Source organism: Sarcophilus harrisii, chromosome 3, assembly GCF_902635505.1.
Source record: "Sarcophilus harrisii chromosome 3, mSarHar1.11, whole genome shotgun sequence".
NCBI classification, from domain to species: domain Eukaryota; kingdom Metazoa; phylum Chordata; class Mammalia; order Dasyuromorphia; family Dasyuridae; genus Sarcophilus; species Sarcophilus harrisii.
Genome location: NC_045428.1, coordinates 312,442,555 through 312,462,189, shown reverse-complemented (window position 1 = coordinate 312,462,189; position 19,635 = coordinate 312,442,555). Strand labels below are relative to the sequence as shown.

Genomic DNA, 19,635 nt, shown 5'->3' with positions numbered 1-19,635 from the left:
CTGACCAAGAGCATGCAATTTAAAAGTAAAATATTTAACTGGGATCAAAACAATTAACAAACAAAGGGAGAAAACTTCACACATTCCCAAGGTTTAGTGCAGTTGTTTTTTCCATCATGTCTGTGTCTGACTTTTAGTGATCCCATTTGGGGTTTTTTTGGCAAAGTATTAAGAGTCTAATCTCTGCCTTTCCTTCCATCCCAACCACACCAATCTCTAATTTTGTAGATGAGACAAAGAAAACAATTGCTTCAGGGATAGAGGTGTAAAACTCTCTGGGATGGTTATGACAGGTTCCAGCTCTATTCACTGGTACCCTGAATACCGATTCCTAGTATCTCTCAGTGTCTATCTCTACACAAGTTGAATATCTCCTCTACTTGCTCTTTGGCAAGTCTCTGGATTCGGAGGATTAGGTCAGAATTTCTAGGCTGATGGCTGGTACCATTGGCAGATTTCACATAGCTATCATATTCTCCAGCTCTGAAAGTCTCCTCACACCACCCTCTGCTTTTCCTGATAGAATTTCCATTCTTCAAAGGCATTAAATCTCTTGGAACATCAAGTCCTGAGAAACACTATGGAGGAAGTGACTTTGCTCTGGTGAAATGTCAAACCTGAATTAAGCCATTTCTCTCTAATAGTTAACTCTTTAATATGACCCAGTGAAACAACAAATACTCATTAAAGATGTGAGGTATATAAAACACTAATGTAGGCCCTGAAAGAAATTCAGAATTTAAATAAAATGTGGGGTTTTTTCCTTCATAGAGATTATAGCCTAAGTAATAAAGACTGTTTAATAATGTAAAAAGCGCAAGGATTTTAAATTGCCCAAAGCCAAATGATTGAGAGGAGAAACACAAAATTGTTTGTAACAGGAGAAATAGCAAAGAATACTAAAGATCCTTCTATGAAAGATCAAAAAAGGAAGTTTAAAATTATTAAATAAGAGCAAAATCTGTTGATTCTTTGCCAAGTCTTCAGAAACTGCACATAAAAGAAACAAGACATTTGGAAATGAAAGAAATAAATACCTCATACAGAAGATGACATGTACATTAAAAAATTTTTTTCAGAGACCTGAGGAGCCTTTATATTCTGTATGTAGCATCTAAGTTAATTCAAAGAAAAAAATCCATGTATAGAGAAAAACTAAAGGAAAATCAGCACAGAAGAGAAACAATTTCAGAGGACACTGAGGAGTATTTGAAAGGACCTCACAGAATGAATAACTTGAAAGGAACTAAGCTCTGGTTCTATTAGGACTAACTCTTGTTCTAGGCAGTTTATATTTTACTTCACGTTTAATTGATAGAAACTGAATCTGTTTTTCATCTTGCACCCTATCTTGGTGGTGCAGAGCCAAGTATGAAACTCTCTTTGAAACTGATGGAAACCTCATGCTAGCATTAGTCCATGGGGATGTAGAGCAAGACAAGAAATGAGCTGTTTAATTATTTTTAAGTTTTATTCATGACTTTAGGCTTATTTGTTTGGTTATTTTTTTTAATCCCCTTAGTCACAGGCTGTCCCTGATCTCTGGAATACATTTCTTATTCTTCTTCTAGAATCCCAACCTTTTTTCAAAGTCCAGATCAAATGCCACTTCCTGGATGAAGCTTTTCCTGACACCTGCAGCTCTTTGTCTTCCAACACTCTCTACTGCCAAAATTGTTTTATATCCACATTGTATATATTAGGTATCTGCAGAATGTTATTTCCCCGATAGACTATAAATCCCTTCATTTAGGCTGGAGACTTAATTTATTTATTTATTTTTATGCTCAAAACTTAGCACTGTTCTTGGCAACTAGTAGGTGTTTAATAAATGTTTGTTTATTGATTGATTCTGCAGTCTAAAATTGGGCATTGAATTTAAGTTGGATATAGCAGTTTTTGATTATTGTTTTTGTTTCTGCTGCTGTAGTCATTTTCTAGTCATTTCTAGCTCACCTTCACTCTGTGTTAGTTCATATAAATCAAATTCCTCATGTTTTCCTTTTACATAGCATAATAAAATTCTTTTTCATTAACATATCATAGTTTGTTCATCCATTCCCCAACAAATATATAGTTACTTTGTTTCTATTTTTGTCCCCACAAAAAGTTAGGCCAGCTAATTGGTTTAGAAAATGTGTTAATAAATTTTTGGCTTGAGAAATGTAAAACTTTGTACATAAATCTGCCAAAGAAAATTAAAATAGAAAAATATGCACAATTGGAACAAAACTATCAAACATCAGCTAGATTCATTTCATGCATATTTGGTTTTCGAGCCAAGTTTATTTTAACAATAATACTGATGATGATAATAATATTAGTATTTACATAGTGGTTTAAAGTATGCAACATCTTTACAATTACTCTCTAGTATTATCCTTAAAACAACCCTCTGAGCTGAATGCTATTATCACCATTATATAGATGACAGAATTGAGGCAGAGGATAAATAAGTTATCCAGGATCATACAACTAAGTGTATATCTAAGAATGAATTTGAACTTGGGTTTTCCTGATTCCAAATATAATCCTTCCATCCACTATGGCATCTAGCTTCCTTGTTACAACTATGGTCTTCTTTATTTAATGGTATAATCTCTTTATTAGCTTATTTATAGTACCAACTGATTCATTTATTTTTGGATAGGTTTTGGTATCTGTGGTCCCATCTCCTAGAGTCCTATGCAGGGAAGATAGTCAGGATGGAAGAAGATAAAGAAAGGGACCAAAATAAAAAGCCATCTCACTGAACATTCTAGGGAATTTATCTTTCCCAGCAGGAAAGAGCTGTGTGGATAGGATTGTGTAATCAGAAAAAGAGAACTGAGCTATTTTGAATTGATACTCATTATTAATGTCTTGTCTTTGCCTTGCTGGCCCTCATTTGCCTCATTCAAACCAGAATACATTTAATTGGCTTTCTGTTGTTCACCCAAGCTTATGCTCATCACTGATTTCTGTGGTGCTCTCTGTTTAATATATAATTTCAATGCCACATTTAATGTTAAAGTCTTCTTTCTTCACCATGATCTACAGAGGCAATCCTAGGATTGCCATAGATTTTATGTTTTTCTTCTCAGTCAGATGTAGCAACTGAAGTTGAGAGAGCCAGGTGTCTGGCCCAAGATCACACAGAAAGCTAATGGCAGAGCTAGAACTTGCAAACTCCAGGGTCTTTACCCTATTTGTTTTTCCTTTGAATGTCTCCCTTCCATTCCTGTATGTCCATAGCTATGGTTTTTCTCCTGCTTGAGTCTGCTATCACAGCCAGATTACCAGAGGGGCCTCTTATTGGCCTTCCTGCTCCCAATTTTGTCCTTTTCCATCCTTCTCCATGCTGATGAATTAGTTTTAAAATACTTACATACTTAAAATACTGCTTTCATCATGTCATTTTATCCCTCACAATCTAGTAGAGAAAGTACCACCATACCTATGCAATATATTGCAGTACCCCTGAATCATTATAGATTAAAATACAATGAGAAGCACAGTGTCTAAGAATAGCAAGATCATTTCTGAGTCAAGGTGTTAAGGGAAAGTTTCATGAAAGAGATAGCATTTGAACTGGCCTTAAGGGTTAAGATTTCAAAAGTTAGCCTTGGGGAACAAGAAGACGGCCCCAGTTCAAATCCTGCCTCAGACACTTACTGTCAGTGATCCTGTGCAAGTCACTTAATCCAATTGTTTCCAAAAACAAGAAGTCTTGGGTATGGAGGAGTATTCTAGTTGTAGAGTACAGTTAAAGTCATAGAAGTGAGAAAGCATTAGATATATATATATAGCAAACTGAGAGTGCCAATGGGATAAAGTTTCTGTTTCTTAATCTGACATTTAAGGGCTCATCTATCTTTCAAAAAATAAGTTGTCCCTTTGTGGTTCTCCTCTTTAGAGTTCCCATTCTGTGCTTTAAGCCCTTTTATCCCTTCCACCTGATCTTTCACTCTCCTGGCGCTTACCTGTCCTTTATGGTCCATTTCAAATTCTAACTCATTCATAGAGCTTTCCTTAATTAAACAAATCCATGATTAAACAAATCTGTGATGATCTCTGCCAGGTAGAATACCCTATGTTTCTTTGTATTACTCTCATGTAACACCCAGCATGATGCTTTATTAAGTATAGGCAATTAGAAACTATACTGGCTGGTTGATTAGCCACTTTTCCTGCACTTAAGTTGTCAACTCTTGAACAATCCATTAAGACAGAAATTTAAAGATCAAAATCGAAAATTAATATTACATACTATATAAGGAATAAATCCCAATTTTAATCTTCCTAAATAGGAAGTATCAATCCATATTTTTATCTCTTTTACTTAGAAAATTATAATGGTAGAGTGTAATCAGAATGAATAATATTCAACTCTTAGTCCTTGAGCCACTTGTTATTCTCTCACATATAACTTATGGCCATTCAAGATCTCTATATTAGAATATGGTATTACATTAGACTCTACAGTATATATAGTAGTAATGTGGATTTCTTTGTTAATGGTGATTGCAAAAGCAGTTCCAAAATCACTTAACTATGAGGACCACTGATCAAAGTCATTTAAAATCTGGCAAAGCCTCATTAATTCACATTAATAACTGGGCAACACATTACAAATTACCAGACTTTGAACATTAGACTACATTATAATACAAAATATAAAAGCAGTAACATTACAAAACATTTTTCTCAATTGTTTTGACAAGTGTAGTTTTGTTTTAAATATTTATAGTAATTTGTAATAATAGGGTGATATAAATGTGCTGAGGCATACTTTGTGAAAATAATGAAATCTTTATAGTCCAAAATGTTATTAAGCCATTGCCTCAGAGGAGTATGAGACTGTAAGAATGTTTTTGAACGCTAAAAGAATCCTTTTAAAGTGCTGGCAGAAATCAATCAATTTGTTCAAGTTTCTAGAAGCTGATCCTAGCTTTATCCCAAGTAATTTTATAGGGAGATTTGGGGCTCTGAATTAATCAAGTGAGCAAGTAATAATTAATATTTATGCTATATACTGTGCTAGATTCTGGGGATACAAAGGAAAAAATGAGACAGTCCCTACCCTCAAGGAATTTACATTTGTTCTATCAGATGCAATATATAGAGAGATATGGTATTTATAAAAAAAAAAAAAATCAAGTAATTGCATAACAAACAATGCAGGTAATTTTAGGAAAGAGGATACTAGCAGCTGCACTGAATAGAAAAGATTTAATGTAGAAAGTAGTGTTTGAGCTGCAAATTTACTGAAATAATGGATTGTAAGGGGCAGAGATAAGGGGCAAGTGCATTCCAAGCATAGGGGACTATTGGCTAAAAAAAAAAATGTACTAGAGGGTAAAAGAAGTCAGTTTGGAAGAACTGTAAAATGAAAGAATAATATATAAAGAAGCTAGAAAAGCAGTTAGGAAAGTGTTTTACCTGATAGACAAATTTATGTTTGATTCTGAAGGTAATAGGGAGCCACTGGAATTCACTGAATAGAGAGACGTATGACAATTATACTTGAACTTTATGAAAATCATTTTATGAAGAACTCATAAAATTGATTAGGACCTCCCTTGACCAATCTCCTTTACATATATGTAAATACAGAAATGTATACTGGGCTAATATAGTTAGAAGTACAAATAAAGGAAAACCTATGCAGGAACAATTTTTTAGATATAATTCTCCATATGTGACTTGACATTTATGACTCTTTCTTGCCCAACACTACCATAAGAGCTGCCTTCTTCTCCTGGTCTCCAAAGACCCTAGATCACACCCAGACTGAGTTGGATCATGCTCATTGGTCCATTAGAGAATGATCCCAAATTCATTCTCAGCCAATAAAGAAGTCTTTTGATTGCATGATAGGTTTTTTTTTTCTTATGCTCTGAACCAAAGACAAAGAAATATAAATAGACAAAATTAGTGTTCTCATTGGCTTGAAAATATGAATAATCCAAAAATATTTTGAAAGTACATACAGGGAAACTTGCTCATTACAAAGATCATCAGGGTTTAGAGTAAAAATTTAGACATTAAGACGAATTGCATATGGAGCTTTCTCTGTACATGTCCTGGATCATGTCAAGAAATTGTATTATACAGGGTATCCCAAAAAGTATTAGTGTAGTTTTGTTGCTGTTCAGTCATTTGGTTGTGAGTGACTCTTTTTTTATAGCTTTTTATTTATAAGATATATACATGGGTAATTTTTCAGCATTGACCCTTGAAAAACCTTCTGTTCCAACTTTTCCCCTCCGGAAGGGTTAACCCTAACCCTAATCCACCCCCTCCCCTAGATGGCAGGTAGACCAATACCTGTTAAATATGTTAAAGTATATGTTAAACACAATATATGTATACATATCCATACAGTTATTTTGCTGCACAAGAAAAAATGGACTTAGAAATAAGGTGTAAAAATAACCTGAGAAGGAAATCAAAAATGCAAGCAGACAAAAACAGAAGGAGTGGAAATGCTATGTTATGGTTCACACTCATTTCCCATAGCTGGGTATAGCTGGTTCTATTCAATATTGAACAAATGGAACTGATTTGGTTCATCTCATTGTTGAAGATATCCACTTCCATCAGAAGTGATCCTCATATAGTATTGTTATTGAAGTGTATAATGACCTCCTGGTCCTGCTCATTTCACTCAGCATCAGTTCATGTAAGTCTCTCCAGGCCTTTCTGAAATCATCCTGCTGATCATTTCTTATAGAACAATAATATTCCATAACATTCATATACCACAACTTATTCAGCCATCCTTTAATTGTTGGGCTTTCATTCCATTTCCAGTTTCTGGCCACTACAAAGAGAGCTAGCACAAACATTCTTGTACACACAGGTCCCTTTCCCTCCGTTAAGATCTCTTTGGGATATAAGCCCAGTAGTAGCATTGCTGGATCAAAGGAGATGCACAGTTTGATAACTTTTTGAGCATAGTTCCAAATTGCTCTCCAGAATGGCTGGAAGCATTCACAATTGCACCAACAATGCATCAGTGTCCCAGTTTTCCCACATCCCCTCCAACATTCAGCATTATCTTTTCCTGTCATCCTAGCCAATCTTGAGAGGTGTGTAGTGGTATCTCAAAGTTATCTTAATTTTCATTTTTCTGATTAATAATGATTTGGAGCATTTTTTCATATGGCGAGAAATAATTTTCATTTCTTCATCTGAAAATTGTCTGTTCATATCCTTTGACCATTTATCAATTGGAGAATGGCTTGATTTCTTATAAATTAGAGTCAATTCTCTATATTTTGGAAATGAGGCCTTTATCAGAACCTTTAACTGTAAAAATGTTTTCCCAGTTTATTACTTCCCATCTAATCTCATCTGTATTAGTTTTGTTTGTACAAAAACTTTTTATTTTGATATAATCAAAATTTTCTATTTTGTGATCAATAATGATCTCTAGCTCTTCTTTGGTCACAAATTCCTTCCTCCTCCACAGGTCTAAGAGGTAAACTATCCTATGTTCTTCTAATTTATTGATAATCTCAGTGAATGACTATGACCCTATTCGGGATTTTCTTAACAAAGATAGTGCAGTGGTTTTCTATTTTCTTCTCCATTTCATTTTACAGATGAAGAACTAAGGCAAACTTGCCCAAAGTCACATAGCTAGTAAGTGCCCTGAGCCAGATTTGAATTCTTAAAGATAAATTGTCCTGATTCTAAGCCCAGTGCTTCCTCCATTGCTAGGATAGCAATTGATAGGAGGCTATCTGCCCTAGTTTTAAACCACCAAAGCTTAAAACTACATTGACATTTTTTGGGATCCCTGTATAATTGTACACCATTGTTTTTAATTAGCATCTGAAAATCTATCAATCAAACAAACTAGATAGTTCTAGCAGTAAGGATGTAGTTCTATTTCAAAAGATTGGAGCTAGCCTCTAAAACTTGGATTATCATTCTCTTGGGGAAAAACCTGAGACTAAAACCCTGATATATATTCCTAGGAGTGTGTCTTTAATTGAATAGTTGAGGTCAGAAAGGCTGCCTGGTTCTGCTTTAGAACTGTTAATCTATTGGGGAAATATTAGGAAAGTCACTTCTCAAGAACTGATAAGGGGGGGGAGATAAATCTGAAACTTAAAACCCTCAATTTATAGATGAGAAAACTGAGGCATCCAGCCTTTCATTTAATAATGAACTAACCAACAACTTTATGCCTAACTTGATTGGCTCTCCTGTTTCTCAAAAAGACAGAAAATTCTAATAAAAAAAAGTAGTAAGAGTGAACAGTGCCACCACATCTCTAGACCAAAAAGGACTGAAATAAGAGTTAATGCCACTAGCTGGAATGCTGAAGCAGCTTATTGAATTGTTGCTGGATTTTGACAAGGAATAAGAAGGTGAGGAAGGGGGTGGATCGTAAAGGGGTTAAGCTTCATGAGGACCATTGACTAAACTAAGAGAGAGGCTTATGCCTTAGGAACAACAAACAGGATTCTAAAGTACATTGACCCCAAAAAAGTCTAGATCCCGGGATTCTTACTGAGAGTTTGGAAAACTTTTGGCAGAAATACATTTATTATAGAACTTTTATAGCTAGAAGGTACATAAGACGGAATCTAATTCAAATCACAACTAGTAAATTGAAGCCCTTTAGGTATCTAATACTGTTAATGTTAATTTAAAATATGTACATATCCATTGTCTAAATTTTTATCATCACCAGGCAATCTGTTGCTTCCCTATCCATGTTAATAAGAAGTGATATAGAGTCTTTCTTGATTTACTATTTCATGATTTTCTTTGTGTGTGTGTGTGGCTCATTTATTTTTATTGATTTATCTCATCTCAATGCTCTTAACAGTAATCATTGCTTTTTCAGTATGCAGACCAATTCAGAAAGATTAACTAAATCATCAGATGTAGTGTCTTTGTAGAAAGAAATGACAGAAAACAAAAAATGGGTATCAAGAGATTTCATATATACAGAATTATTACATATTGGTATCTTTAAAGGTCTGGTTCAGTTGCCCCCAGATTTTCCATGAAATCCTTCTTTAATCTATAAGTGATGACATACTCTTTGAAACTCTCATATGCTTTATTTGTACCCCTTTAATGTACTACATTCTTTTCATTTTTCATTTTTGTCTATATGTACTATCCCTCATATAAGCCTCCTTAAGCGCAGGATCTATGTCTTATTTCATCTTGGTATCACAAGAACTTTGCACAATGCTTTGTGCAGACTAAGCATTTGTTGAATTTCTCAATTAAGAGCCCAATTCTGGGTTTTCAGCTAAGCTCTTTGAAAGCTACATCCCTTTCATTTTAGTGCCTTTTAACACTTTTTTTTTTTTTTTTAGCAATTTAGATGGCACCAAGTTTAAGAAAATTGTTTATTATTCTGTTATGATTTTAAATTAATTTTTGGTCAGCTTCCTTTTTTTCTTTAAACAAGCTTTAACACAATTGCCTTCTATACAAAAGAATTTGTAGATAAGCCAACATATCCTCCAATAGAGGCCCATCAATGAAATCCTGTGAATGCATCTAACCAACCAGCCCTCATTTAAAAATACACTAACAAGACCAACTGATTGAATTAAACAAAGATTCTTAGGCTCTCTCTCACATGTAATTATTAGCTTAGGACCTTGATCCAGGTCCTGGTTCTACCTTTTGATCCCTGTGGGTGTCTAATTGCCCAGAGGCTTTACCAAATTACATGGACTCTTGGTCTCCTCTGAGAAGGATACTTGAGGACAGAAAGTCTACCTGAGTCTACTGTGTCTAGAACTAGAACTGTTTCTATTGGGAAAGTCTCTTAGAAAATAAGTTACATGGATAGATATGTTTTTTGCCTCTCATCTTTCGTACCATTTTGATTGGCCATGGGGATCATAGGATAATAAAATCTGTTTCAACTTTTTTTTTATTTTACAGAAGTACAGAATCTGTTGCATTGATGCTCTCTCATACTTCCCAGCTCCCTAATTCCTCAATATCCTTAAATTCCATGACATAATTTTTCATTCCATCTCAGCTCTATATAGAGATATCACCCTCTGGATCTCAACATTACTAACAAGTGTTCCATTTCTTGAATTGAAAACTTTGATATTCTATCTAACCATAACTTCCTATCATTGCATCTCTTTCTTACTCTCTTAAACCTATTCTTTGTTCTCACTATGATTGATAATCCCAATGCTCTTCCAATCCCTCCACCTTCTAGTCCCTCTACTAAAGCCACCATAATGGTCTTTGACTTTACTTTCTTCCCTTTCTAATCTCAACTCTACAGTTGGTCATTTTAACCCTAAAAGATGCTCTGCTCACTAATTACCTCATTGCTTTTCTCCTATCATCATCATCTTTTCCCAAACTTCATCTCTGGATTGCTCCACAACCTCCTTTCTTGCTCATAGGCTGGAACCCAGAACAAAACACAAAAACATGTTGAGTAGGTTCCTTATTAATTAATGTTATTCCAACTTCAACTGGGCTCTCCCTGCAGTGAAGAGACTCTTATTCCTCTTTAACTGAGTAACTTTTCTCATTCCCCATAGAAGCTATTCCCAACTATCTCTTTTCCTCCCCAGACCATTCACACATCTTTCTCCTTTAACCATCCCTCACCTGAAATTTGTTAACTTTACTAAGAAAAGTAAGGCCATTTACTTTACCTGTTACTTTACTGAGAAAAGTAGGATCATTTAACATGAGCTCCATTTTCTCTCTTCCACATCTCTAACCCCCTTAGAATCATCATTCACTCTTCTCTTTTCCTCCAGCCTCTAAGAATGAGGAAACCTTCCTTTTTTCCAAGGCCAACCTCTCTTTGTGTACTCTTGATGCCATTTCTTTTTTTTCCCATTAAAATAAAACCTCAAACATCCTCTCTCTCTTGAATCTCCAACCTCCCCCATCCACCGCTTCTTTCCCTTTTGCCTTCAAACATGCTTAAGTCTCCTACACTCATAAAAAATAATCCTTCATTAGATCCTACCATTCCATCACTCATATCCCTCCCCTCCTTCTTGACTATATTCCTAGAAAAAAGCTTTCCATACTAGCTGTCTTCACTTCATCTACTCTCTCTTCCTCCTTTTGCAATCTGTCATCTGTCCTAATTCAATTGATAATGCTTATTCCAAAATTAACAATGATCTCTTAATGACAAAGGCTGATGGTCTTTTCCCAGTCATCATCTTACTGAACCTCTCTCCCACATCACAATTGACTACTGTATGTTTCAAACTGGGCATTTTCTGTACAACTCAAACTTAACATGGCCAAAATTAAATTCAGTATCTTTCTGCTCCCAAACTATCCCCTCTTTCAAACTTTGCTATTTCACTCTAAGAAACCATCTTTTCTCCAATCTCCTATCTCTATAACCTCAGAATTGTCTTTGAGTTCCTACTCTTCCTCACCACAAATACTAAGTTACTATATCTTACTATATCTTTCTCCATTTCTTTCTCATTTGATCCCCTTCTCTCTACTCACACAGAAAACACCTAAGTATATAAAATCTGCTATCCCCTAGATCTTTACGACATTCTCTTAATTATTTTCCCGGCTTCAAGTCTTTCCACATATCAGTCTATCATCCAGGATTGCCATCATGATTTTCCTTGAGCACAGATGTGACCATGTCGTCTTCTACTTAATTAATTCTGGTGGATCCCTATTGCTTTTAGGATAAAATACAAACTATTGTTTTTATTCTATCTTATTGCCATTCTTATTTATTTATATATATTATGTGTATTGATATAAATTTTCTTAACATATTCTCTTTCAAAATCTTTTACAAACTGATACTAACCTGTTTTTTTCCCAATTACATGAAAGATAGTTTTCATCTTAAATTTTTGTAAGAGTCCAAATTTTTTTCTCCTTCCCTCCTTTCCCCTTCCCCTTCCCAAGACAGCAAGCAATCTAATATAGGTTTTACATGTATAGTCATTTAAAACATATTTCATTTAAAACATATTTCCATATTAGTCAGATGTAGTCAGAACACACAAAAAAAAACCCATGAGAAAGAAAAAGCAAACAAAAAGATGAAGATGGTATGTTTCAATCCACATTCAGTCTCCATAGTTCTCTCTGGATGCAGATGGCATTTTCCATCTCGTCTACACCAACTTGTTTTTCTAGCTTCAGTGTATTACTGTACATCCCACATTCTACAGCGTAATGAAAAGTAGCCTTTTTATCCCTCACATATGATACTCTATTTCCCATCTCCATGCCTTTGACTGGTCATTCTTCATGCCTAAAATGAACCCCTTTCTTGCCTCTTTCATAACCCCCTCTTCCTTCATAAAAGGGCTTGAGTACCACCTTCTACTTCAGGCCCTTTCTTAACTCCTGAATTGCTAGTGCCTTTTCTCCCTAACTAAATTGTATTTAACTACTATGTGTTTATTTGTAATTATTTTCTTTGTATTTGTTATGTTTATATTTACATATTACATATACACATATGTAAACATGTACACCCCTATTAAAATATAATCTAATTGCAATTCTGGATTGTTTTATTCTTTGTATTTGCATCCCTAGCACTTGGTATATAGTAGGGACTTAATCAATGCTTGTTATAGATTGATTGAGTTCAGGATGCTAGAAGTGGAGACTTTCTGGACAGGGCAGAAATCTGGACAGAAATCATCCATTTGTTTCTATTCTTGTTTCCTTCTCCCTATCCCAGAGAGATGACTCAATGGGGTTCATATTTTGATAAGCTAGCCCTTCCAGTCCTAATAGAGTACAGGAATTGCATGAGAAAGGAAACTCAAGAGAACATCCCAGGAGCTGCCTTGACAAATGGTAGGATTAGAGGGTGTAATCAAGGGAAGGAATAGCACTATCTATGAGAACCTCAGTTCTGAACTCCGAGCCTAGGTTAAGGATGCTGATCATAGATGAGAAGTGTTAGTATAATCAGTGTGCTAAAACACCCCTGTGAACAACAAACCTACAGGGAGTGATTCCTTTATTTCCTTTTTTCTTCTTTCCTTCCTTTACTAGAGAAAGCATGTCCCTGTTTCTTAAAACATCTCTGGTTCTTAAAGTTGGGTTTTGTTTTTTTTTTTAGTTGGGTTTTTTTTTTAATCTTTCTGCTTAGTCTCTTTTATGCTGGTGTTCATGATAAATAAATAACCACCATATTATTCACCTGTGTGTGTGTCATTGTACTAACACAAAGAATAGAGACAGTATGGGAATGCTCAGGAGAAGAGATAGCAGATGTGAAATTTGCCTGTTTATTTCTTCCAGTGGAGTTTTCTAAGTAGGGGCTCAGAGCTATAAAAGGAGAATGACTGATTCATTTTACAAATTCCCAAAGAACAAAGGAAACAATTAATACTAGAATCTTCCTCTCTAGGTAATGTGTCAGAAGCCAAGGAAAAGCTGTGACTAGCTATCTGCAATTGGAAGAAGAAAAATCCTGTGATTTTTCTTCTCCTTATCTCCCACAACCCAGTTTTAAAAAAACTATTCCTTCCAGAGGAGGAACTAAGGAAATTGTGGGGAAGAAAGCTATGCCAAAGGGATAAGCCAATGGACTGACAGGGGAGAAGTAACAGCCCACTCAAAGAGAGTAGAGGCAAATAAGAGTAAGAACCGATTACTACCAGCAAGATAGCACCATTGAACCACATCTTTTCATCTGAATCTATTCAAATGAAAAACTTAGTGAATTTTCCTAAAGTCACATAAATAGCAGATCTAAGATTCAAAACCCAGCCTTTTTCTCATCACTGACTTCTTTTTTTATGGACAAGTTCTGTACCTCAGCTAAACTACTAACAGTTGAGTAGGCCCAGGCACTTATGTTGTACCTTAAGATGCCTACACAAGCACCCTGGAAGATTCTGATGTCCTGCTTTCTAAGACCACTCTCTGCAAGGCCCAGTTTCTGATTTTTAAAAAATGAATGTAACTTTCTGGCTTTTAGTGAGTTATCTCTTATTCTAAATTTAGAATGTCATCTTCACTTGTGAGTTCTTGGAGTGTTTACTTCTGAATTGTTTTTCCAATCGACAAACTTATTTTCATATTTCATTAACATAGCTACTCAGATGGAAAGGAAGCTTCTTGTCAGGCAAAGTCAGGGAAGATGGTATACCATGCTTATCTGGCTTTAAGTATCATATGTCTATTACCTTTTCTAAAAATCTATCAATTTGTGGCCAAAGGAATCATATATAGCTATGGTTACCAGATCATTAGAAAATGAAATGATCCCATTAAGTAACATACAGGTAGTTGTTATTGTTGTTCAGTTGTGACCAATTCATTGTGATCACATTTGGGATTTTCTTGGCAGAGATAATAGAGTGATCTGCCATTTCCTTCCTCATCTCATTTTACAGATGAAGACACTGAGGCAAACAGGGTTAAGTGACTTGCCCAGGTTAAGTGACAGCTAGTAAGCATTTGAGACTGAGTTTGAACATTTCCTGATTCCATCTCAATCCATTGTATTATGCAGGTATCTAGGAACCAATACTGTTTATAACAAATTCTTCATTCTGTCATTCAAATTGCTATCTTGGTGCAATTGTTTGAATTCAGAATTCACTAGCTTTATTTTTAGTTAGCCTGACTCTCTGTTTTGTAAATGAATTTTGAGAGGAGTTTATATACTCATTCAGCTCTTTTTTAATGTTGTTTAATGGAGCTAATACTCCCATAATAGGATTTTGAACAGTATAAACTGATGAATACATACATTGATTTTTAGCACTTGCATAAATTTCAGAATCCCATTATGTATATCCATAAATGGATAAAATATCTCTACTTTCTCTTACCAAGGAATGTACCAGGTGATTGAAGGCATAATTTCACCAGTAAATGACAATTATGGAAAGAAAGAACTTGCAGCTGCAAAACACCGAGTCGCCATGGTACGACTAGCACTACAGACATCCAGCTGGATTCGAGTGGATCAGTGGGAGAGTGAACAAAAGGAGTGGATAGAAACAGTAAAAGTGTTAAGGTAATAATAGCATTCTTTTTTTGTCTGGGAAAGATGACAACCACAAGAGTTTACATGGAAACCTTTGGATTAAAGAAAAACAAAAAAAAACAATAAGCCCAGAAAAAGTTGACAAGCAGACTTAAGGCTAAGCCTTCTTGAACACAAATAAGGAAATGTTCACTCCTTGAGAGATATTAACAGTTAAATTGTTAATAGTCATTTAGCTGTCACAGTGCAAAATACATGCATTTTTAATCTTTTTTTTTTTTTTTTAAGTAGACCAAAAGCCACTATTGGGCTGTAGACTGGACAATGGATTTGATAGGTGCACTATAAATAGTGATTGCATTTTCCCCATAGTCTACATAGAATCAAACAGCATTTATGTGGCACTTTAAGGTTTTTAAATCATCTTATAAATATTATCTCATTTCATCCTCAAAAAGTTGTCATCCTTACCTCTATTTTACCAATGAGAAAACTGAATCAAAACTTAGATAACCTTCCCAGGATTACACAATTAGGTAAATGTCCTAGGCTTTATTTGAACCCAGATTTTCTAAAATTTCAAAGAAGCAACACCTTTAAAATGACTTATTGGATCTGTTTATTACAAAATGTTTGATTCTAAGAGAAGTCTTGGAGGAGGGTCAGGGAAGTGGAGTCCTAATAACTGCCTTCTGTGTTCAAGAAGGAATATTCTTGTTGTTCTTTGCATTAGGGAGCAAAACCTAATACAATAAGTAGAAGTTGCAGAAAGATAAATTTTAAATAAGAAAAATCTAAACAGTTAAAGCTGCCTTACACTGAAATGGACTGCCTCAAGAGGGAGTGAGTTTCCCTTCCCTGGAAATTCTCAAATGGAACCTAGACAGCCACTTGTTAGGGATGTTATAAAAGGAATCTTTTCAAGTTCCTGTTGGACTTAGACGTTCTCTGAAGTCTCTTTTTCAACTCTGAGAACTTATGGTGGTTTGTCATCTGCGATCATAGACACTATAAGTTTTATGTCATGTGTGAAAATGCTGATTGGCAAATGAAAATCACTTTAAACAGTGGATCAGTTTTATATCATTATATTACAGTCAATGCTAACAAGTGCTAACAAGTGCTAACAATGCTAACAATAGTGATAAAGAGGAGAAAATAGCTACATAAAAGTCCAAGAAAAAACAGACCCATCTTATTCACCACTAAGCCTACATCTACGATATTATCAAAGCCATCTTCAGTTTTGTGTTTGTTTAGAAAACCATGCAAAAACAATAACAGCACACATTTGAAGGTCACAAAAAGTGACATGTGACCTCAATGATGCAGATAGGACACAATTGGTCTAGTATGGAAGGTATTGTAGAAGCCTGGAAAACAACCCTAGACTGAATGAATTCCTGGACATAGGAATATCTGGATTCAAATCATGCCTTTTATACTTAATAACTATGTGACCACAGACATGTAACATAAATTATCTGAGCCTCCAATTTCTATAAAATGTGAATTATACCTTTGATACTTAACATATAAGATTACTATCACCTTCAGATAATATAATGATAAGTGCTTTGCAACTTTTTAATTTTTTTCTTATTCTTATTTCTTATACTTATTTTCTTATATATAAATATATAGGTGGTGATATGTATGTATATACATACACATATTTATATATATACATATACCTATATGCATATCTATCACATATATACATATGTATATACACATACATAGACATGCATCTAAAACAATATTAATATGAATGACATATAGATTTCTCCATTGAATGAATCTTTAAGTTTGACTTTAAGATCAATGATTTCTACCTCTACTTTTTTTTCTATTGACTTCTACTACTGATCCTTGTTATTGTATTTGTGTATATCTCTCATTTTCTTATCCCTGCTAATTCTATTTTAACTCTAATATTTAACTTGCCTTGCTATTACTTAACTGCACCCCACCCACAGATCCCTTCCTTATCTTCTCCCCCTATCCTTTTCCTCCCTCTTGATCCCATTCCCATTAATCTACACACCTTTTCCCACTTCTATTAATCTAAACACCCCTTTGTACCCCAACTTATCTTATGCCACCCTTTCTCTTTCTTTTTATCCCTTTCCCATTAATCTATACAACTAGTCCCACTGACAGAAATCTACATACTTGAAGAAAAACACTGGTGAACAGGGAAAGGATGAAAGGAAAGAGAAAAGTATAAAAATGGTATGGCAGGAAATGCAGGATTAGTAATTATAAATCTGCATATCCTTTTATACCTCATGTTATCCTAATTCCTCCTCCCTTATTTGTTTATAGATTTTAGAAAGTGCTATACTCTTCATGGTGGATATATTTGTATTGTTTCCCATTTAACTCATTGCCAATATGAGTAGGTTTTCAGAATTACCAGGCTTCCTCCCCATAGAGTAATATTTTTATGTCAGTTCTTCCTCTGTACCTTATTAAATGGCATAATTCCTATTTTTACCTTTTCCTAGATGGTGTAATGCCAGAGAAACTGAGGCAAGATAGAGATTGGTTTTTGATCTTTTTAATGTGGAGAGTTTTTTTTAGGCTAGCCAGCCAAATGAAACTTATGTTCAAAAATCATTCAGCACTGAGGAACTGAGGCAGGGAACTTTTATAGCTAACTAAGGTTTGCAAACAAAATATATAATCTGACTATACAATCTTAGGGGAAACAAAGGTAAATGGGAAGTGGGGGGGAAGGACATTGGGAGGATGGACAAGCCATAATTCTAGGAAAGGATCATAACTTAATCCTGACAGGATAAGGGTCAAGATAAGAAGGTGGAGGACTGGAGACATGGAGGTGAGGGGGAATACTCAAATGGAGAGGTAATTATTCTTGCAAAGATCGAGATAATCCACCTGAATTTTATGATACAATGGAATGTAAAGTGGCCAGAGCTTCAAGGTTTTTCCTGACTCAATTCTGCCAGTCTTAATGGCAAGGAAAAAGAATTGGGGGTGGAGGGGAGAGCTATAATAATTTTATTCAGGGCATAGCAATTCAGGGCATAACTGGTTTTGCTTTGTAGAGTCATCATATTTAGCTATGTCCCAACATTTTCTTTTGGACTACCCAATTACTAATGTCATTCTTAGACATATGGTTTAGATTTCCATGAACAGTTTTCCACAAACAGTTTATTATTACTGAGTCTCTTAAAATTAATCTTTGATGTTGACTCTTATATGTTAAATTTTCTATTGAGTTTATGTTTCATTGAGATAAAATCCTGAAAATCTGCAAGATCATTGAATGTCCATTTTTTGTTGTAGTTATTGTTGTTCAGTATTATACTCAGTTTTGCTGAATATGCTTTTGGCCATAGGCTTAGTTCTTTTGATTTTTGATATGTAATATTCCAGGACCTGCAGTCTTTTATTTTAGCTGCTAATAAGTCCTGTATAATTCTAATTGTAGCCCCATCATATTTGAATTTTTGTTGTTGTTGTTGTTCCTTGTAAAATTTTCTCTTTGATATGGAAGTTTCAAAATTTTGCTGTACTGTCTTGTGTCTTCCTTATAGGATCTCTTTGAGAAAGTGATAGGTAGATTTTTTTCTATTTGTACTTTCTCCTCATGTTCTATAACTTCAGAACAATTTTCTTTGATTTTTTTTTTTAATGGTGCCAGGGTTTCTTTCTTTTTTCTTTTTTTTTTTTTTTTTTTTTTTTTTTTTTTTTTTTTTTTTTTTTGGTCACAGCTTTCAGATAGTCCAGTTCTTATGTTTTCTCTTCTTGATCTTTTTTCCAGATCTGTTAGGGTTTTTAAACAAGATGTTTTACATTTTCTTCTATTTTTTCATTCTTTATATTGTTTTGCTATTTCTTGGTTTCTTATAATTTCACTGGTTTTCCCTTGCCCAATTCTAATTTTCAAAGAATTATTTTCTTCCTTAAGTCTCTGGATCTCCTTTTCTAATTGATTGACTTTCTTTTTATAATCTTCTTGTTTATCTTAGATGGTTCTTATTTAATTTATTTTAGTTTTTCCTCAATCTCTTTCATTTGATTTTTAACTGTTTTGGGGTTTGGGGGATTTTTTTGTTTGTTTGTTTTTGTTTTTTGAGTTCTATGATTTTTTTTTCCTGGACAGGTAGCCATTTAACATTATTCTTTGGGGTAAAAGAAGTCTTTTTTACTTCACTGTCCTTCTCTGAAGATGACCCCTGGTCTTCTCTATTACCATAATAAGTTTCTATGGCTGAATTTTTTCTCCTTTGCCTGTTCCTTTTTTTTTTTCCTTCAATAAGAGCTTATTAGTGTCCTCTACCACCTCTAGTCCTGCAGTGGGGGGGAGGGGAATGGTGCCTCTGGCTCCACTTTAGCTCAACCCTCTGACCTGAAACTCTAAAACAAAAGCTCTACTCCCATGTGCAGTTTCCTTCTCACCCAGGACCCCTCTCTGCAGCATAGCTGGGTCTAGTGTTCCTGCTCAGCAAAGGTTCCCTCCTGGACTCTTGTACTTTGGAACCCAGCTAGCCCTGGGACTCTTAGCTGGCTGTATCTGCCCAGCTAACTGACATAGGGGAGGGGTTGCACTTCACACTGACTAAATCTTAATCATGGAGTTTTTCTTCCAGTTTTCTCAGAGTTGTCCCTGGAGGAGTCTTATTCTGCCCCAAGTCTTATCT

General features: G+C 34.8%; 1 protein-coding gene across 7 annotated transcripts in view; it reads left to right on the top strand.

Moving 5' to 3' along the window:
* NMNAT3 (nicotinamide nucleotide adenylyltransferase 3) overlaps positions 1 to 19,635 on the top strand; it is a 152,193-nt gene that overhangs the window by 114,185 nt on the left and 18,373 nt on the right. For 5 of the 7 annotated variants that reach the window (XM_003763739.4, XM_012544621.3, XM_031959824.1 and 2 more), the window contains one exon: positions 14,806 to 14,989. The exons of the other annotated variants lie outside the window; for them this stretch is intronic. In XM_003763739.4, coding sequence (XP_003763787.1) covers positions 14,806 to 14,989 — 184 coding nt within the window. The remainder of the gene's footprint in view (positions 1 to 14,805; positions 14,990 to 19,635) is intronic. 7 annotated transcript variants of the gene reach the window in all.